Source organism: Laccaria bicolor, genomic scaffold (genome assembly GCF_000143565.1).
Source record: "Laccaria bicolor S238N-H82 LACBIscaffold_47 genomic scaffold, whole genome shotgun sequence".
NCBI lineage: Eukaryota > Fungi > Basidiomycota > Agaricomycetes > Agaricales > Hydnangiaceae > Laccaria > Laccaria bicolor.
The window spans coordinates 90,258-108,679 of record NW_001889918.1 but is presented as its reverse complement, the minus strand read 5'-3'; the positions used below and the strand labels follow the sequence as shown (position 1 = coordinate 108,679).

Here is an 18,422-nt window from a genome sequence, read left to right as displayed (position 1 = left end):
AAGCAGTTTTACGTCCCTACTTTCATTAAGTCCTAAGTTGCCCACTGAGTTAATATCTAATGAACATAGGAGAAGGAGGGCATGGATAGGCCGCATACGGCGATGGAGCATAGGACCATGAACGCTACGATGGGTTGGATCGTTTCTTCCAGGAGGGTAATTTGTGCAAGGGAGTGGTGCGTAGGGGAATTGTGTGAGGCTTCAAGGGATTCGTGGATGATTTGGGTTGCGAGCGTTGATATGAATATCCCACCTATCGTCATCAATCAGTAAAAGACAAGGGGGGAGGAAGGAAGAAAGCGCACCAATCCCAATAGGCCCAAAATGTCCACAAAACACCGACTCCCTAAAATTATTAATAACCGGTATCCACCTACAACACGCAATAATAACCGGTATCCTCCTCAACAGCAACACAAGCAACGCAACCACAATCAACCTCCACACGCTCAACGTAAACGCCGCATCCTGGAATTTGTTAAACAGCATCCAAGCACCTACGAATATAAATGCAGCGACGTTGAATAGTGTGTCAATCACGCTTGAAAAGACCGATTCTTCCGTTTGACGATTGAAGAACCCGTCCCATGCAAAAGCGGTGCCGCAGAAAAAGGCAGCGAGGAGGTCGTCTGAGCTGAGGAGGTTTGTTACGCCTATTGTGAGCATGGCGAGGGAGACGTATTGGGCTACGTAGGAGTGCTGATCGATTAGGTCGTGGCGTTGGCAGAATTTCATGAGGTGGCGGAAGCTGAAGCCCAAGAGGGAGCCCAGGACGGCGCCGAGGACGATCTGGTCTGATGGGATGAGTACGTGCCTGGGGTAGATAGAGTCAAAGGGAAACTCACAAAGCCAGAGAATGAGGAACCAATCTCGTATAGCTGCACCCGTAGAAGCGTCCAACGTGAGGTAGAGGGCGATGAAGAGGAAGGGGAACGCCGCGCCATCGTTACACCCACTCTCCGCTGCCAGCAAGTGTCGAATATGGGCTGGGACGTGTTTGTCGGCCCACCATTTCCCGCCTACGACTGCAGCTGCTAGGATGGGATCTGAAGGCGTGAGGCATGCGGCTACTGCGAGACTTGATAGGAAGTTTAAGCCGGGGATTAAGGCGCAGATTAAGCCTGCAGATACTAACCACCCCTGATGGGTGTCGCATGCGTGAGCAATTAATAGAAGAAGGCCAGGGCAAAGGGGACGAACCCAGGTCATGACAGGGACGAGGAGGAAGAATAATGACTTCCAATGCTGTAGCATGTAAACTTTTGGAAGCTCGACTCCGATAGCGAATACGCCAATGGCTAGTACGACGCAGGTGAATTCGAGGGTGATCATGTTGGTGGCTTCTGCTGATCCGTTGCCCCACGTGCGAGGGTTGAATATGTCGAGTGCGTAGGGACCTTTTACTCCGGGTTAGCTTTGAGGCTGGTTGGAGGAAAGACGGGTGGAGACGAACCGATGATGATACCGAAAATAAAAGCCCAACATGCTTCTCCGATGTACAACTGCGCAGGTAAGTGGAAAGTATGAGAAGATGGAGAAAGATGCGCACTCTTCCTCGTAAAAAGAGGGAAAACATGCCAAACTACATCTCCATCAGCACAGAACCTTTCAAATACCATTGGAAAGACGCACCAAAACGATGAACCCGCCGAGACAGGCATAGATGATATGGGGAGTCGTAACATCAAACTTTGCAGAAAAGAAAGGTCAGTGTACACCACTAGACCATATATACATACCACGTACAGGATGGAAAGTTATGACGTCGTGATGGTCAAGCAAGGGCAAAGGGTGCCCAACCATGTACCGGCGGCAGAGCAGAAAGGAGAAAGAGAGGAGTCGATTTGAAATAGACTCCTCGAGAAAAAAGAAAAGAAAAACGAAGGGGTCGTTACATAAGGGAGGTGGAGTGGAATGAAAAAAGTACTTGTGCAAAACCGCATGAAAGGTTTACTTTATAATTGACCCTGCCTCTTATGGGTCAGTTCCACGTGATCAACGCCGTTCTTCCGGCTCCGTGACCGCAGTTTGTGCGTGCATGTTCTTGGCGTGTTATTGCTTTTGAGCTTCCTTTTGCCCATTGCCCTCCTCGACGCTCACCCCCCGAGGAATTTGGGTGAGCGTCGAGCAATACGAGTATGTATGAAGCTCATTGAAATTCGCTCAATTCGTTTCAGATCTTGGAGAACCAGGGTCAGGGCTGATTTTTTTTTCTTTCTCGTTTTCTTATCACCACACAGGTACTCCCTCATCTTATTCATCATCATCCTCCAAACCCCATTTCCTCAGTAATCTCCCCCCCTCAGAAGTCTTCACTTCATGAACGTTTGACATTTTCATCGTTCTGACAGATATCGCGATAACTTATCAGCCAAGTATTGCTAAGCCTCCTTACATCCACTCTGACGCAATTTTTCTTGTCGTTGTGCCCTTATTGACCCCGGTTCATGATCAAACTTCCAAGGACCAAGGGGACCAAGATTTAAAAAAAACATTTAGGATTGATCGCCAGCGTCCCTTCCGACTCCCGAGTTTGTTACCTCGCTCCCTCATAATCAAGGTTGACGGTACCAGAGGGACGAATCGATGAAAGTGAGTCCTCATTTCAAGCAGAACATAAATCAACTCACCTCTCAAGCTCAAGCGCTCAAGTCTAACATCGACTCTCCCACATCCAAGATCGTATCAAAGCACAAGAAAGGCACCCCCGGGCCTAAGCAAACGGTATTCTCTAAAGTTCTTGTGTCTTATTAGCCTTTCACCACGCTCTTAGCCTAAGCTTCTTAGCACCGCCGTTAACCTTCGCCACATCCTTGGCAAGCGTGCATCCTGCTCTTTGAACTTTCACAGTTAACACGTTCCACGAGAAGAGGGGACGGAACCTAAAGCTAAAGCCTGAACGGAATAATCACCTCTGAAGTGGCCGGGTACCGAGCCGGAAGTACCTTGGAACGCGAAGGAAACAAAACCATTTGAGCCGACGTGAGCCGACCGATTTCCTCATGACCACCAACGGGCATTAAATATTCACCCCTTCCCCACGACAAATTTATGTCCGGCGTTCATTTCAATTTTCATGCAAGCAAGCTTTACCTGTTTTAGGCGCTCTGCATACGTGCTTCCGTACCTCGTACTAGCAGCGTCAGGTGGTGATGGGGTCCTATGGAGGGTCTTGGCGATGTGCGTCGAGGTGAGTTTTGGCGAGTGTTATATCTCAGGTCTCAGAGTTATTTAATACTCAAAGGCAGAACGAAATGATGCTTGCTCCCTCCTACCTTCACACACCAAAGCCTTCTCTAAACTCAGCTGCTTTCCGAAAAAGACTGGGTTACATCATGAAAACCATTGATCATCGAGCCGAGCTTATTTCACTGTCGCCGTCCTTCAAGTTGACGGATAGAAGGTACGTATTCCATTCATCTAGACACACCTGCGTATAAAAACAAAGTTAGATGATCGCATTTCCCGTATTTCTTCGATTTGGATGAATGTACTTCGACGGGGCACCGTCCACGCGTGTTCAATACTCAGCGTCTGACAGGGATCGGGGGCGTTATTTGTTGGTGAGGCTCTCTATCGTGAGTCGGCGTAAATAAATAATATTTAGAGACGACAGAGATTTTATCTTATGCCGCTCCCAGAACCCTTCCTATTATCATCACGAAACTCAAGTAAAGTCAATCACCCACGCATTGTCGTTGCTGGGGTGAGGTATTTAAGCCCAAGCGCTGACATCTCGGCTTCCAGCAGGCAATATCAATAACAATCGACGAATTATTCATGGATGGCTCTGTTGTTTGACGTCCTCCAGCTGCGACTTGCACATTGAGGGAAATTATGGCAGCATGCTCCCTCCCTTCACCAACAGCCAGCATACCCAAACTCGAATAATGATGGCTTCGAATAAAAGGCTGCTAATTCCAAATGATCGCCCTCACTCAATAATGCATGAACCTCCCGACGGCGTGGGGGCTCCGAGTCTCTTCTGGGATCGAGCAATGATCATCATTTCTGGCGAGATTATAGACGGCTACAGGATGGGGCCTACTACTTGGCAATTGACTCCCTCCACGTCGATTTCTTACGCATGCGAAAAAAGCATGGCAGGCATTAACTATTTGCTGCACACTTTCATTCCCTTGGTTTTCGAGCTGGCCCTCATCCATGTTTACTTGCTGGAAGCTAAGTAATACACGATGCCGTTCGTGCTTAACCTTCAATCGGCTTCTGACTTTATAACCCCCTTTAAGTAACCCCCTCGGACAAGAAGCCCATCGAAGGTCATGTATTATTCTCGACATAACACGTGATGACGCTTATCGTCGTCTATTATACTTAACCTCTGAGCTAGCAGTAAAAGTATCGCGCTCATTTACCTTCAGTTGCTGGCACCTGGATTTCTTCACGTCAACTTTTCCCAAAATCGTGCGCACAAAACGTACAGCGGCCTACCAAGGGAGAGTCATATCCCGGTACAAAGCCTAACATATTGTCGAATGATTCCGTGGATTCCACCTTCCCTCGTAATGGATTTGAGAAATGAAACGATAAGGCTTATTTAAGCTAACGGCTGCGTCATTTGTATATTGGAAACTGCGCAATGGTGCCAGCGTTCTGGCATATCATCACGTTCCTCTAACAAATCCGGATCCATGTCATGGCCTGAACAAGAAGTTGTTGAAGCAATCAACGCAGAGGCAATGCATAGGCTCGCCGCAGGTATTCCGTTATCAGCACACTGACATAACAAGAACTGTGATTTACTTCAAAGGATGTTTATTGCAATCATACACGAAGAAAAAAGTGGACAAGCATGATGAACAACGTATGCAATTCACTCCTCGTCCGAATCCTTCTCAACAAACACATCAAATTTCCGATTCTTCAGCGTCGCAGAAGAAAGATAGTACTGATCCTCGACCTTTTGAATGCCGACAGTATCTCCAGTAAGCCAAGAGCTAGTCGCCAGAATATAAATCATCTGCGGGTCATCATGACCAAGAGGTACGTCCCGATCCACTTCAAAGTCCTGCCAAGCATGAAAGAATAGCGCCAAAAGACCGCCTGTAATGACCGTTCCCAAATTCGGATATTCGCAGATGAACAACAGAAGAGACGCCAGGAAAGTCATCGAGTATTGCATTCCGCACTCGGCAAAGTGGGCGAAGCGATAATTGCTTTTGGATGGCTCGAGATAGCCAGTTTCGAAGATGACGAGCTCTAGACGGTGGGGAAAGAGGAGGAGCATGGCTCCGGCTGCTACGCACCAGGGTAGGAAGAAAATTACATGGATGGCAGACATGGCGACGGCGTGGAAGACGAAATCGGGGTATCTAGGCTCGTGGTCATCGGTCAGAACGGAGGAAGGGGTTACTTTGGGATCAATGTTAGGCTCTAAGCCTGTGGGGTATGCGTCATCGACAGTGAGCTAACAGAGGTTTGTAAGCGGCGCATATAGTAGATGAAACTAGCCAAACCTGATTCTGGGAGTCGGTGGAAAGGCTCTCTACCAAAATGGGTCTGTTCGGCAGCGTATAGATGGTCTGAGAAGGATGCTTTGGTCAATATTACTCGAAAAAAGGACATAAATTACCGCCGGTTGGGTATCGATGTCGGGAGAAGAGAAGTATGGTGAGCTGGTATCATCCTGGCTGATGTATCCGGAAGAGAAGGCACGGGGTAAAAGATCACCAGACTACACCGACCTGTGAGCGCTAAAATGAGAACTGGGAACTCAACTTACATCGCTCGGCTGCGGGACAGTGGGGCTGCCTTCTAAACGTAATGCGGGGGGTTCCACGCGGTCCTCCTTGTGAGACAAAGTCAGAGAAGCTGCCTCCAAATCTTGATAACCCGAACCTCATTCAAATCCCCAACCATAGGACTCGGTTCTTGGTATAACGGGGAAAGAGAAGGCCTGTCGGTTGTCGTGTCTTCTACCACCAATGACGACGACGTCTCTGAGGATAACGTTGTTTCTGGCGCTAACGTTGCCTACGGGGCCAAAATTGCTTCCGGGACCAACGTCGCCACCAGTTCCAACGCTGCGTCTGGGGCTATCTAATGGATGGCTGTAAAACGGTTCCGCGGTTGAAAGAAGCATAAAGCTAACCTCAACCTCAACCACCCTTCCTTCCTCTAACTGCTGCGATACCTGCGCGATATCCGCGCCTTTGCCTACAGCCTTCGAATCAAAGTACGAGTCTACCGCTGAGCCGTCCATATCTCTCGCAAGGGCCTCGTGTATCCCCTGAAAGACATTGATGGGCACATCTTGATCCACAGGTGTCGTCAAAGCCGAGGTAAACGGCGAATCGTCGGTCATCTCTGAGTTGTTTCGCTCCATCTCCGTCAGCTCGACGAGACGGTCCTGCAGCACGATGAGGCGAGGGATCGCATAGCAGGGCGAGATGGCGCTTACCTCCTGTATCGCATCAACGTTGTTCGTCGTCGCTGTCATTGCTGGCGGAGATGATGATGGTAAGAGAAGAAGAGCTGTCACGCGTGACCAAGAGTACTAGCCATCGCGATGCTTCTGCCCACGAACGACTCTTGATTCCTCATTCATCGCATTCGACCTTAGTGTCCGAGAAAATCAGTTTCCTTGTAAAGATTTGCGAGGGTATACCTCTCCGCTCAATAAAGCTTACAACCAGAAGGCGCTTGCGTCATGGCGGCGGGCGCCCGCCCGCCCAACGATAAACAACTTGGTGTTTGCTTGGTGGCTCCCACGTACACTTGTCGAAAATGAGCAGATAAGTATTTTTCCTGTAATGTGTTCATTCTTTGGAAAGATAAACATCGATCCCAGATTTTTATCGCCCGACAGCCCCGGATAAGATCAGTATAAAACCTCCTTCAATCTTCTGCCACGGTACTCTTCTCTAACATATACTATCCCTCAGTACGTCCCTTGACATCCCACCTTTGATTCTCCACTCATGGTCAGACTTAAACCAGTAAAACACAACCACGAAACTCTTCTCAATCGCTATCTGTCTCATCGCCACCCTTTACACCGCGGCTCCTGCAACAGCCATCAAGGAAGTCTGCAGCAATGCCTGCGACTCACCAATCCCGTTTTGCATCCAGGGATACACTGCGACGTGTTTCAACGTTAATACTCCCGACCAATGCTGGCGATACTGCCAGGCTATTCCAGATGGATTTGGGTGTGATGGGACATACTTCTTTTTATCGACAACCAAAACGCTAATTTGGCTGTACTTTTAATCAACAGATGTCTAGATCTGAGGGAATAGTCTTTCGTGTCCTTCTCTCCCCAATCGACGCTTTTTGAATCTACATCATGAATGAACGAACGTTCATCGAAAATTCACAATTAGGCAAGAAAATAAAAACTCTGACTGCTGTTGAATGTAGGCGCTCACTGATGCCCGCCGGCGTCTTCACATCGCGCCTCAAGCTGTCCTTGCGTTGGTGTCTAAGTACCGGTACGATCCCCGTCTAAATTCTGAAAGACTGCCTTCAATGACCCCGTCGCTTAGGATTTGAAAACCCAAATCCTCGCTGGCAGTCGTCACGACCATCGATGATAAAAACCGACGTCTTCAGATTCTTAATACGGGAAGGCATTCATTACTGTTGAATCGCTCACAATTCTTAAAGCTGTCCCGAGCTTCTCCCGAACCTTCCGCCGATCATAAGTTGTCTCGTTTATTTGACGCTTGATCAACAATTATTTCTGCTGCACCAGTTGTCCGATCTACATGAAATGCACTGGGGGTCAAAAAGCAAGCATTCGTCGAGTATCATTACAACAAAACACGGCTTATCTATGTCTCAACAGGAATGACTCACTACTTTACCCTACCCAGGCACTCAAATACATCTGCACTGCCTTCACCGCGCTCGTACGAAGAATTCCACCAACGTCTTCGCCATGCCCATAATCCGAACCCATTCGCATCCAAACGGAGGTGGCGACTGCCGTTTTTGTTGTGCCTAGCTGGGGGGTTGGCGCCGTGCACTGCTGCTGTGAGTGTGGTCGTCATTGATTCTCAAACGTCATACTAACCCAGGATCAGATAAAACTTGCTTTTTCCTTTGCAGATTCAGGGGATCAAGGACGAGAAGGGTAACAAAGACAGAACGTCCCTCACTTCAACAAGAGCGACTGGGGTCGAAGACGCGCCGTTGCACTGGGTGCGTTTTTTCTCCCAAACCCCCATATTGGTCTCATTATTTGGATCTGACTACGTCAAGAAAGGCCACTTCTGTAGATACTGTAGTCTACATGTATGTAGTAGCCAAACATAATAATAATTGAGCGAGCGCAGTTAAATCGGCGTCACTTGGGAGTGCTTGGGAGCAACTTGGCCGAATTTGCGCCAAATCATATCTGGCCTCTTTTTTCAGACAAGATGATGCAACATCATCAAAAAATACCGAGATCTCAAGCTTGAGAAGAGTCCAACAATGAAGTTGGGGCGCGTAAAAAATTGAAGTAGCCGGAATGTGTGCGGATGACGTCAATCGTTCGAGAGGGATAGCCGGAATACATCCCAATGATGTCATTCTTCCCGAACGTGCACATTTGGACGTGTTTGCCTCAGATAGCCGGAAGACTCCCACAGGCCATCAGTTTCAACGTACTTGGTTCTAACTTCTAACTGCTCCACGCTGCCCAAGTACTCGATCGTCCACGTCGACCCGGACAAGCGGTCATTGATCTTGGTGAAGAAGATGAATCTGCACAAGGGATTGTCGATCTTGGTGCCGGAGAAGTGAGAACGACTGCAGGAGGAGGGGGCGCGGAACTAGCATATGCTCCGGCGCGTAAGGCGGATTTGATCTCGCGGGCGAGGTGGGATTTGTTGGGCGATAAGTCAGTCTTCGATTTCTTCTTCTTCGAACGATTTACTCAACCCTACATCTCCCTACAGGCGTCTCCTCATCCTATCCTACATCCCATCCGGCCTTTGGTGCTGGACCGTACGGACCTAGGCGCCGTCACTGAAGTTCTCAACCTCAAGTTTTCAGGCGTGCAGTGGAAGGAGTTGGGGTTTGACGTGGGGAGGGTGGTTTATGCCGCTTGGCTTTCGCGAGGGATAAGTCCGATTCTTTCAGGGAGGACAGGCCATTTCTTGGGATTATGTACGTCATTTCGTCTTCGTACCTTTCATGGGCTGATGTGAATGGTTTGGAAACAGCACAGGACACCAAGTCGATGACCTTTGTCATCTATTCGCTCAGTAGACATTCAAATATTCACGTTCCGCACCCTCCCTTTCAAATGACCCCACACATCCACCTTGCGGGTTCACGGGAAAGACATGCACCGCCCTATTCCGTGTCCCAATCGCCAACCACCGCCCATCCTGAGCCGAATCTACACCTTCAACCACCGCCAACATCCTGCCACGACGCAAATCGTACAAATGTCACACAGACCCACTCTGCTCCAAATCTGAAGAACTCGGTTGCGGTTGCGAAGCCACGTTTCATGAGCCTCCCCCCCACCACCAAAAAGAACCTCAGGAGCCTGGCGTAGCTGAAACACCTCGATAAGATGCCCGTCCCTCAGAATAACAGCCAACGAACCCATCCTTCCAGAACCTCAAAACCGCGATAGGCTGACTTCGCGAACTCCGAAACTCAAGCACAACCCGCGGATTTCCCCATTGTCACAAGCGAAGCCAAATCAACCACTCACGTAAGTTACAAGTGGTAGTTACCATACTACTTATACGGTGCGCTAGCAGTATCAGCCAGGAATTTAGATCAAAATTTATTTGGCATCGTGATTTCCGCCTGTCCCCCGCAAGTCCCGCGGGTATTCTGGCTTCTCTGAACCACAAATGTCATTCTTTTACACACATTGGGCACATCTTATGTTTTTATTTTAGGTTTACTACGTCAAAAAAAACCAAAAAAGTTGCAGGACATTTATGTAATGAATGTTTTCGGACTTCGAAACGGTCAAGGTCGCACATTCACCTCCAACGCATTCTTCGTCCAAGGATATGCGATCTCAAATTCTCGCTGATAATTTTTGGGAAAGAAGCGGGTTAGACAGAATTACTGATGTATGGAAATTTCGCTTGACATCGCACTGATGTATGTGCAGTATTTCCGATGGACATCCCTCTCGAGAACTTCTGCTTACTAGAGTCTGCAATACTAGAGCTATACTCTCAAATCGTCGTGGACCTACAACACAAACAATAATTTCCATTTTGGCGCTACCGTCCACGTGCGAGCCCTCTATCAAAACTGGAAACTCTTTGCCTGGTAGATATGTTCGAGTCCAACATCAGACGAACTTCCCCCTCTCACCAACTTCGCCGAACTGGGCACAGAAATGTGAATCAAAGCCAGGTGATGGTTCGGTGTTTGTGTGCAAGACCCGCGTGTCCATCGTTCGTGGATGGTCTGCCGTCGAGCTTCTCCTCCTGGTCGCCGCATGATCTGTCTGATCTGGGCCGACGTTTACCAGTATTTTATTTACGCAGGGCGAGATTGTGCGGCAGGAGGAAGGTTCAGGAATTGAGAAACATTGGAGTGATCCGATTTCTGGGGCAAAGGACCTCTCTCGTGGCTCGATTTCCGTAATTCACGCACCCTTCACTTCCTCCACATTGATCCTCTTACAGCCGTCTCACACGCCTCGCTATCATCAAACACGCAATACGCAACATGCGTACGTTTCGCCGCCTTCCATCCTGCCTTTCCGCTCACATAGTAGTTATCAGTCATATTTGATACTGTCAAAGGGCGTGAAGAACTGGGACCAACTTCTCGATTTCAAGACTGGAGCGGAGCTGCAGCTATGCAAGCAAGGTATGTAGGGTTTATTATAGATCGTCGCGTGAATTTTATATCTACAGAAGTTCGCCGTGTGTAAATCGAGACGGTGTCATCGTCTAACCAAATGGTTTTATGTGCATAGGTAAGTAATGCTTCTTCAAACTCCCCCGACTTGCACTAATAACTATCGTATATAGGGTTGTTCCCCGACTCTTACACCACAACGAAATGCGGGGTGCAATTGACGCGGTGGTCATAGGTTTTTGGACTGGAAGATCGCACATTCAAAGGCTATCAGCCAAAGTATGTCAGTCGTCCACCGGCAGAGAGGTGATAGGCGTCTTCATTCAACTCGCAATTGGGGTTTGACATAGCACATTTTGCAAACATAGAATAAAAAATAAGATAAGCTTGTCATTGCCGATGTACGTAAAAGAATGACAAGGCAAAGAAGCCAGAATACCCTCGAGACAGGCGGAAATCACGATGCCAGATGAATTTTGATCTAAATTCCTGGCTGATACTGCTAGCGCACCGTAACTTATTATATAAATTTTGAACGCTTGTGTTGTTCGAACACGAGTCATCTTGGTTTCACCTCGGTCGTTGAGTTAAAAAGTTCTTTGTCTGCTACAGAATAAGCCGTATGGGTACGAATCTCAATCTGTATAGGTCTCATCCTGGCGGCAAAGATCAGCATGAAGACTAAAACCACTTGCTTCGTCAGGGTGAAAATTCCAGGTCACGGGCAATGCCGAGTACGGCACCGTCCGATCCTCTGACCAAGTATCCAGGATCTGCTCTCGGCTTGTAACTGAATAAAATTGGTTTGTGCACGGCGACATTATAACATCCAAAATAATGTTTCCCAGTTTCAAAATATGTATATGAGTTATTGTGGCTTTTAAATTGCGCGGACAACCTCGGTTTCGCTGAAGGTTATTGATCCGTAACACGTGACCTGGTCACACACTCTTCTCCTCACCTTTGCTGCTTTGCGTAAAAAACCAATAAAAAACCGGTTGGATTCACTTGCTTAATAGTACAAGTAGTAAAGCCCTTTGAAATATGACATTTGAACCTAAGTAAAATTCATTCTCTTGCTTTTGTCCAGTTGTTTAGGTAAGCCATACTTCGGTCTGTTACACCTACGCATCATCCACTTCAGCCATTATCTGGTCTTCGTCGGCAAGGGAATCCGTTTCAGCCGTTTCCGAAGTGGACTTCGATGATGCAGTAGAAATGGCCTTCTCTTTTCCTTTGGCGATCGGACGTTGAATGGGGTTTTCCCAACTGCAGCTTTCTCGGTTAGTCTGGTAGCTGGGGTCGATTTAACAGGCGGTTTGCTTGTGTTAATCGAGTTTGTAGCGTGGTTCGGCTTCCGCGTCAGATTCAACTACTATCAGGATGCTGTGCGCATTTAGTTGGTAGACCTTTATTTTTTTAACGTTGTCAACGCCGTCGTCATTGTAACAATCACATACCCTTCTTTCCTATAGTTCTATTTGCATTCACCCAGCAATTACAGGGTTTCCTTACACTCCACCATCACCGCTATCATCTTGAAAAATATTTCTGACGCGAGTCTCTTATGTATTACAACTATTGGAATTTTTTATACACCACTTATTGAGGCAGCCGTGATGCAAGCTACTCGGAGTCAATAATTTTGCCACATTTCGACTCCCATGATTCTAATTTCAGGATCTCGCTTGAAACACCTTGGTAAGGCTGACAATCCTACGTGTAAGAGCCCCCTTCAGGACCCCACCAAGCCTGTACCTCTGAATTTCCAGAACTTTTGTCAGTGAAAGATACTAGCGTGCCACAGCACGCATCATACGTACCACTCCCTAACTTCCTCCATTCGCAGTGTATTGTTTTTGTCCAAGCGCAACTCACATATCTACTCCTAAATGTATTATTTAACGCTTCTCCACGGCAAATGGGCACAGTGGTGCACGCAGACGTACGTACCTTTAGAGAAAGAATGATAGCTCCCTCCTCCTCCCTCAATTCCAGATCCATCGCACTAATACCTGTAAGTTCTGTTAGTGGAAGATTGTGGCGGGCGCGTTGTTTCCCGTATTTCGTACCATTCCTCACATTCCTCCATTCGCAGCATGCCAGACGTGGACAAGAATATCTCACATTCTTTGCCTAAATCCTGAATAGCATCAGCGATTCGCGTTGACAGAGCATAGGGACGTACATTCTGCACAATGTAAGGATATGCTCCTCCTCCCTCGATTCTTCATCGCGCTTAAACCGCACAGATGGATATTCCATCTTGACGTGTCAGAGTCCTATTCGGGTAGTATTCCCGATGTCCTGAGCTTGTGAGTTCGTCAGTTTTGGTGCAAGAAATTTGTGAGCGGGTGTTCGTGCTTACTGTTTGAACTCTCCAATAATACGGTTTCGTGGTTCTGTGATAAAGGAAGGTTTAAAACTTGTTTATTCATATGGTAAAATCATAATACACTTACCTGTGAAGGAAGTACCAAAGCGCGTAGATTCATTCGGGTGTGGACGACCACCGAATGTGTATTCCTTCTCCTCTCATTTTGGACATTCAACTATCAGAAAAAATATTCATCAAGGGTCTGACGGTTGTACATACTTTGATTTGGAATGACCTGACTTGAATTTTTCTTGAAGCGTTCTGCGTCTTTCGCGCACGGGAGCCATTCCTGCGTAGTGCATAATTCTGCCTTTGTACGTTTTCGTCTTTCACAGATGAATTTCGACGGCACTGGCTAAGATGAGCGGGATAGGCGTTGCGCTGAGGGTGGTCGTGAATATAGAAATTGGTTCTGCAAAAGGTATATCAGTTGTTCACTTCCCCTCGACCACACAATATTTACTTACCTGATCCAAGCTCGTTCATCGCATCTCCCACGTAACGATAGCCTTGGGCCGTCGATGAGACTCTAAAAGGTTCGTTAGCGTCGTTCCGCGTTTGAATCACTTACCTACTATTTTCTTATACCGTCGACATCGTTTAAAATGGCGTGATGATCTGCAGAACGTAGGTCAACAAGTCCAGATTGAAGCCAACCTTGAGCTTGTGAATTTGTGGATGGACGTTGTGGCTATGGGAAACCGTGCGTAAAAGTTGGTGCGTAACGTGTATAACGTGTAACGATTGTGACTGACCTCTGACCTCTCACCACCACCTCCACCTACTTTTATTAAGTCCTAAGTTGGCCACCGAGTTAATATCTAATGAACGTAGGTATCTGCAGTGGATTAAACAGCGTTAAGAAATCATCAAGAACGGCCTACCTTGTAATACCTCAGTCCAAACCTGCACTTGCTCGAAAGGACCCTCCGCCAAACCACCAATAATAGAATTGGCAACGTTACCAATGCCAGATTGAAGGGGTAGAAGTGACTTGGGGAAGCGGCCAGCAGCGCCCTATCGACAAGAAATTGATCAAATAGCCTGCAATGGCGCGACTTTGATCGTTCTACATTATTGGTGATTAGAGCGAACGGAAGGAAAGCGAGGGAAGGGACGAACCTCAGGCGCGTTCTTGCCCGTGTTGTCGGGCTCGAGGGACTCAACAATGGCGCCTACACGATCTGGGTCGATGGGGATGTATGTGAGACCTATCTGGTCCATAGGGTGATTGACGAGCTGTTTGGGCTGAGTGAGGACAAACGGCCAATTCAAAAAGATGACTGACGTAGGGTTGTCGGTTTGGCGGCGTGAAAGAGTGGTTGATGTCGTGTAGCCCTTCGAGGCTGGGAATGTGGCTATTGACTGCAATGATAATCTTTTCCGCACTCTGCACTATTTCCAGGGTGGCACCCACGGATGCACCTAACAACCAGTCAGAATTTGACTTTAAGGAGACCCTTAGGAAGTGAGGAGACACACCGGGAACGATGCTCCCATCTTCTGTGATCGCCGTCGCCTCCACGATTGCCCAGTCAAGTGGTTTCTTCGGATCGCCATGCTTCTTTCTGAGACTGCAATAACCGTAGGTCAAGTCCTGAGGGAACACTGTTTGTCATGTTAGAGTCAGTAGACCGATTCAGTGGTGAAGAAGACCCACTGGAAAGATGCTTGTCGGGGAATTCAATCCGACTGGCGTTGATGCCCCTTGCGACCTCCTTTCCAACTTGATGTGGGTATCGACGACCAATCCTGAAAAGTGTACAATCAGTGGGGCTCGAGAGTTTGGAATACGGTCGCATGACATGTCCAGGAATGCCCAGCGATCTTCAACCTCAGGCCCGACAGAAGCGCCTATGAAGAGGTTGAACTTTTTCTTGGAGTTTTCTTGCATCTTGTTCTCTTCCGCCAAGTCAGCCATTGCCTGACAATCATAAGCTTTATAGTCGAAAGATGGGTGAAACATACCGTTGGGACAAGTTTGGGATATCCAACGCCAGTGAACCCAGACCATCCAATCTATAGAGCTCGATTAGGTGAGAGAGTTGATGTAGTTCATAAGTACATACATAGTCATCGTTCTGTCAAAGTGTGCAATGAGATGGTGTCCAAAGAAGTCGGAAAAATAAGGATCACCCTGAAAAGCGGAGCCAAATCCCTCAGATTCGCGAGTTTGCTCAGATAAGCTGGTCGACGAACACGTTCTCGGAGAGCTGCTGACGCGATAGCGGGTGCATTGCGAAGAAGGGGTGTGGCACGCATGGTGGGAATTGCGTGAGGCATTCCCCACTGCGGCTATAAATAAGGTAATGAATGACGCAATGGAGTTGTAGAGCGGCCAGCTCGAGTTTCTAAGGATCTTCCAACCGGCCCTACCCCACTCCTCGAACTTCCTCCGACACCTACAAGCTGGAGCGGGTATCGGACGTGGGCTGGGAGTGCTTTTCAGCGCCATTGTTTGAGGCTCTCAGGGACAGTGGGAAAATCTTGTCACAGTGTGATTGTATTGCGGCCTTTAGACTTGAGCGTTATTCTACTGTTCTCCGAGCTCTCGAGATCTAATGCCAGCGACAACCTGCAGAGTACCAACAGTTACATAGCCCAACCTCATCTTCTTCCCCGACGTTTCAATCTTCTCCCTCGGGCCTCGTCTCGCTCCACGCATACCAGCTACATTCGACGACAACACGCCGGACAGACCAACGTGAGGTGGTGACGACCATTTAGCAAGGGTTGGCGAGCGAGGGCGATGACTTGGTTTCAGGCGATGGCTTGGTTTCAGGCGATGGCTTGGTTTCAGGCGATGGCTTGGTTTCAGGCGATGGCTTGGTTTCAGGCGATGGCTTGGTTTCAGGCGATGGCTTGGTTTCAGGCGATGGCTTGGTTTCAGGCGATGATGGTGATTGACTGGTAGGCGACGGACGACACATCGACGGCTGCTTGGATATTTGGTAAGTCTTCTACAACTTTACAGAATTGTAAGTTGACGCAGTGACTGTGCGTGAAACATTTCACGTACGTTGGTAGCCAGAACCTTCCCAACTTTTGGGTTCACGGTCGCACATTCTCCCCGGGAGATACTACTACCTCACCGATGCTTTCAAGCGGCGCGGACGAAAGGATTTATGGAGTCAACGAGGACAGTTGCCATGTTGTGGTGGTCGGAGAGACCGATAGCGCCTTTGACATTGCGTAAGTCGTTGGCAACTGAACTTTATCATAACTAAAATACCTCTTATTGTAGAACTCACATGCTTCGTTGATACTCCTGAATGGTTGTGGGCAAAGGGATTGACAGTGGGCGCTTGCGGTCGCAGGGTAGAGGCATACATTGACGAAGAATCCATTCTCCCCAACTAGAAACGTCAAGTAAGTTTTCTTCCTTGATCTACGGGTTAAACGACGACCCTGACCTGATATCGAGATCATCCAATAAAGCCTAGAGTGCAAAAAAGGAGTCAAATGAAGGTAAGCCGACGAAATGGCACTGATGAGAGAACAATGACTTACGTTCGTGAGTAGCACGACGACAAGCGAGATCTCCGCCGTCACGAATGACAACATAAGCGAAAACTCCTACTGCAGGACGGTGAGGTGGTGCGAGAACGTGGGCGTTGGGGAAGCTGTCTGCTATCACATTCAGTAAGCGGTCTATAGCACCATTCCACTATTCAAAGTCACTAACCTTTTGTGCAACAAAGCCGCCGAGCTTTCGCTTCAATGCTGGTAAGTCGACGCAGTGACCGTCCGTGAAGGATTTGACATACCTTCGTAGCCAGAACCTCCCCAACTGTTGGGTTCACAGTCGCACGTTCTCCCCGGCCAATATGACTTCACCGGGAGAGATTTGCCATGCATGCGACACATCAAGTTCTGAGCAGTAGCTGGAAACAAGACTCAGATTGTGGAAAGTGCTTGAAATTCGATACTTATATGAGTGTAGAGAAAGAATTTCACGTAAACGGAAGACTCACAGTTGAAGCTGTCGAAAGTTGCGGGTGTCTGTACTCTTGGTGTGAACATCCTACGCATTGGCCTCCCGAAGTTTGGTCACCATCGAGAATGAATGATAAAAGACTTAGCTATCTGGGTAAAGCGTAAGAGAATCAACCAGCTCCTTCTACAGCGGACATAGTTCAGCGCCATTGTTCAGCGCATCGGGCCACTTGACACTGGTACATGCCACGATATTAGCGGCGGTGTGAATTTCTGGATTGTGACGTAGCATGCTGCACAAGAAGCGTAGCTGGAGACAGTGGTTCTCAGGCGCTTTCCCCGTGACGGGGTGACGCCGTCCCAGCTCGGCGTCACCGCTCGACACCTTATGTCAGCCATTTCTTTTCGCCCTCGTCACAGCGTTTAAGCTGCTTTCGTCCTCCGGCCTCGCTCCAGCTCGTCACCACGCTTTGGCAGGTGGCTGCCCGTCGTCGTCACATCGCTTTGGCATGGGCGCGGGCCACTCGACTCTCCGTCCCCGCTCCTCCGTTACCATCCTCCGTTGTCTCTTTGCTTCACGCGCACTTTCCCTGCCCGCCTTCATATCCCTCGCATCCCAACCGCCCTCACCACCCCTTTGCCCCGACTTTTCGAAGCGACCCTCCGTCTTCTCCACCACGTGCCGCTCATCAATCACTGCTCCCCCTCTCTTCATCGATGCTCAGGCTCGTCTGTTGGAATTTTGGTGGGGAAAGAGAATTTGACTGAATAGTATTGTGAGGGGAGATATGAGAGTGATTTTGAAGTACTTCTCAATCGCATTGTTTAACTAGATACAATTTTCTGTCAAGTACATATACTTTTATTCAATAAATCATACACTCTTGTTGGACTCGATTCATGTAAGAACAGCCACGTTGAATGCTTTAATCACTAATGTAGATAATGTCGTCGTTGTATGTATCAATACCCTGGCGCTTGCCGTGGTGCTGAGCGCCCATGGCAGAAGACTCGGCCTGTGCGCTCAGGTCCTCAGCAGTGAGATCAATGATGGGAGAGACCACACTGTTGTAACAGGATGCACTTGGGGATTTGCATGTTGTGTTCTCGGCAACAGTGAGATCGATGTCCGGACCACTTGGAGATGACTGCCCTGGACCCGAAGCATTGTAGGAAAGGGATTGTCCTCCTCCAAAGTCTTGTCTGTCAGAAGTTGAAGAATGCTGGGATACCTCAGTTGGTTTTCGAGGTGGTAAGGGGATTGGCAGGAATAAAGGGAGGTCGATGACTGGTGACTCGGTGAATTGAGTGGATT

The 18,422-nt window shown here is 48.3% G+C and overlaps 6 protein-coding genes across 6 annotated transcripts; 3 read left to right on the top strand and 3 right to left on the bottom strand.

The window, feature by feature from the left end:
• Positions 1–201: 201 nt before the first annotated feature.
• On the bottom strand, positions 202–1,692 carry LACBIDRAFT_254505 (uncharacterized protein; the record flags this gene model as incomplete). The annotated part of the gene is made up of 6 exons (XM_001887623.1): positions 202–794; positions 846–1,140; positions 1,201–1,397; positions 1,454–1,502; positions 1,550–1,582; positions 1,633–1,692. Coding segments are annotated over 6 exons (1,227 nt in total), but the record flags the coding sequence as incomplete, so codon positions are not given.
• Positions 1,693–2,586: 894 nt separating this feature from the next.
• Positions 2,587–3,440, top strand: LACBIDRAFT_333058 (uncharacterized protein; the record flags this gene model as incomplete). Its single annotated transcript, XM_001887695.1, has 5 exons — positions 2,587–2,592; positions 2,921–2,982; positions 3,103–3,190; positions 3,249–3,403; positions 3,425–3,440. The coding sequence occupies 5 exons, from the start codon at positions 2,587–2,589 to the stop codon at positions 3,438–3,440; spliced, it is 327 nt and encodes a 108-aa protein (XP_001887730.1).
• Positions 3,441–4,834: 1,394 nt separating this feature from the next.
• On the bottom strand, positions 4,835–6,783 carry LACBIDRAFT_333057 (uncharacterized protein; the record flags this gene model as incomplete). The annotated part of the gene is made up of 6 exons (XM_001887622.1): positions 4,835–5,428; positions 5,594–5,695; positions 5,744–5,844; positions 5,878–6,370; positions 6,422–6,495; positions 6,651–6,783. 6 exons carry the CDS (start codon positions 6,781–6,783, stop codon positions 4,835–4,837), a joined length of 1,497 nt encoding a protein of 498 aa, XP_001887657.1.
• Positions 6,784–9,190: 2,407 nt separating this feature from the next.
• On the top strand, positions 9,191–9,514 carry LACBIDRAFT_310615 (uncharacterized protein; the record flags this gene model as incomplete). The annotated part of the gene is made up of 1 exon (XM_001887694.1): positions 9,191–9,514. One exon carries the CDS (start codon positions 9,191–9,193, stop codon positions 9,512–9,514), a length of 324 nt encoding a protein of 107 aa, XP_001887729.1.
• Positions 9,515–12,359: 2,845 nt separating this feature from the next.
• LACBIDRAFT_310613 (uncharacterized protein) lies at positions 12,360–12,798 on the bottom strand (the record flags this gene model as incomplete). Its single annotated transcript, XM_001887621.1, has 2 exons — positions 12,360–12,568; positions 12,618–12,798. 2 exons carry the CDS (start codon positions 12,796–12,798, stop codon positions 12,471–12,473), a joined length of 279 nt encoding a protein of 92 aa, XP_001887656.1. The 3' UTR covers positions 12,360–12,470.
• Positions 12,799–15,938: 3,140 nt separating this feature from the next.
• On the top strand, positions 15,939–17,048 carry LACBIDRAFT_333054 (uncharacterized protein; the record flags this gene model as incomplete). Its single annotated transcript, XM_001887693.1, has 7 exons — positions 15,939–16,070; positions 16,146–16,149; positions 16,249–16,363; positions 16,532–16,540; positions 16,694–16,813; positions 16,873–16,897; positions 16,947–17,048. The coding sequence occupies 7 exons, from the start codon at positions 15,939–15,941 to the stop codon at positions 17,046–17,048; spliced, it is 507 nt and encodes a 168-aa protein (XP_001887728.1).
• Between the last annotated feature and the right edge of the window lie 1,374 nt (positions 17,049–18,422).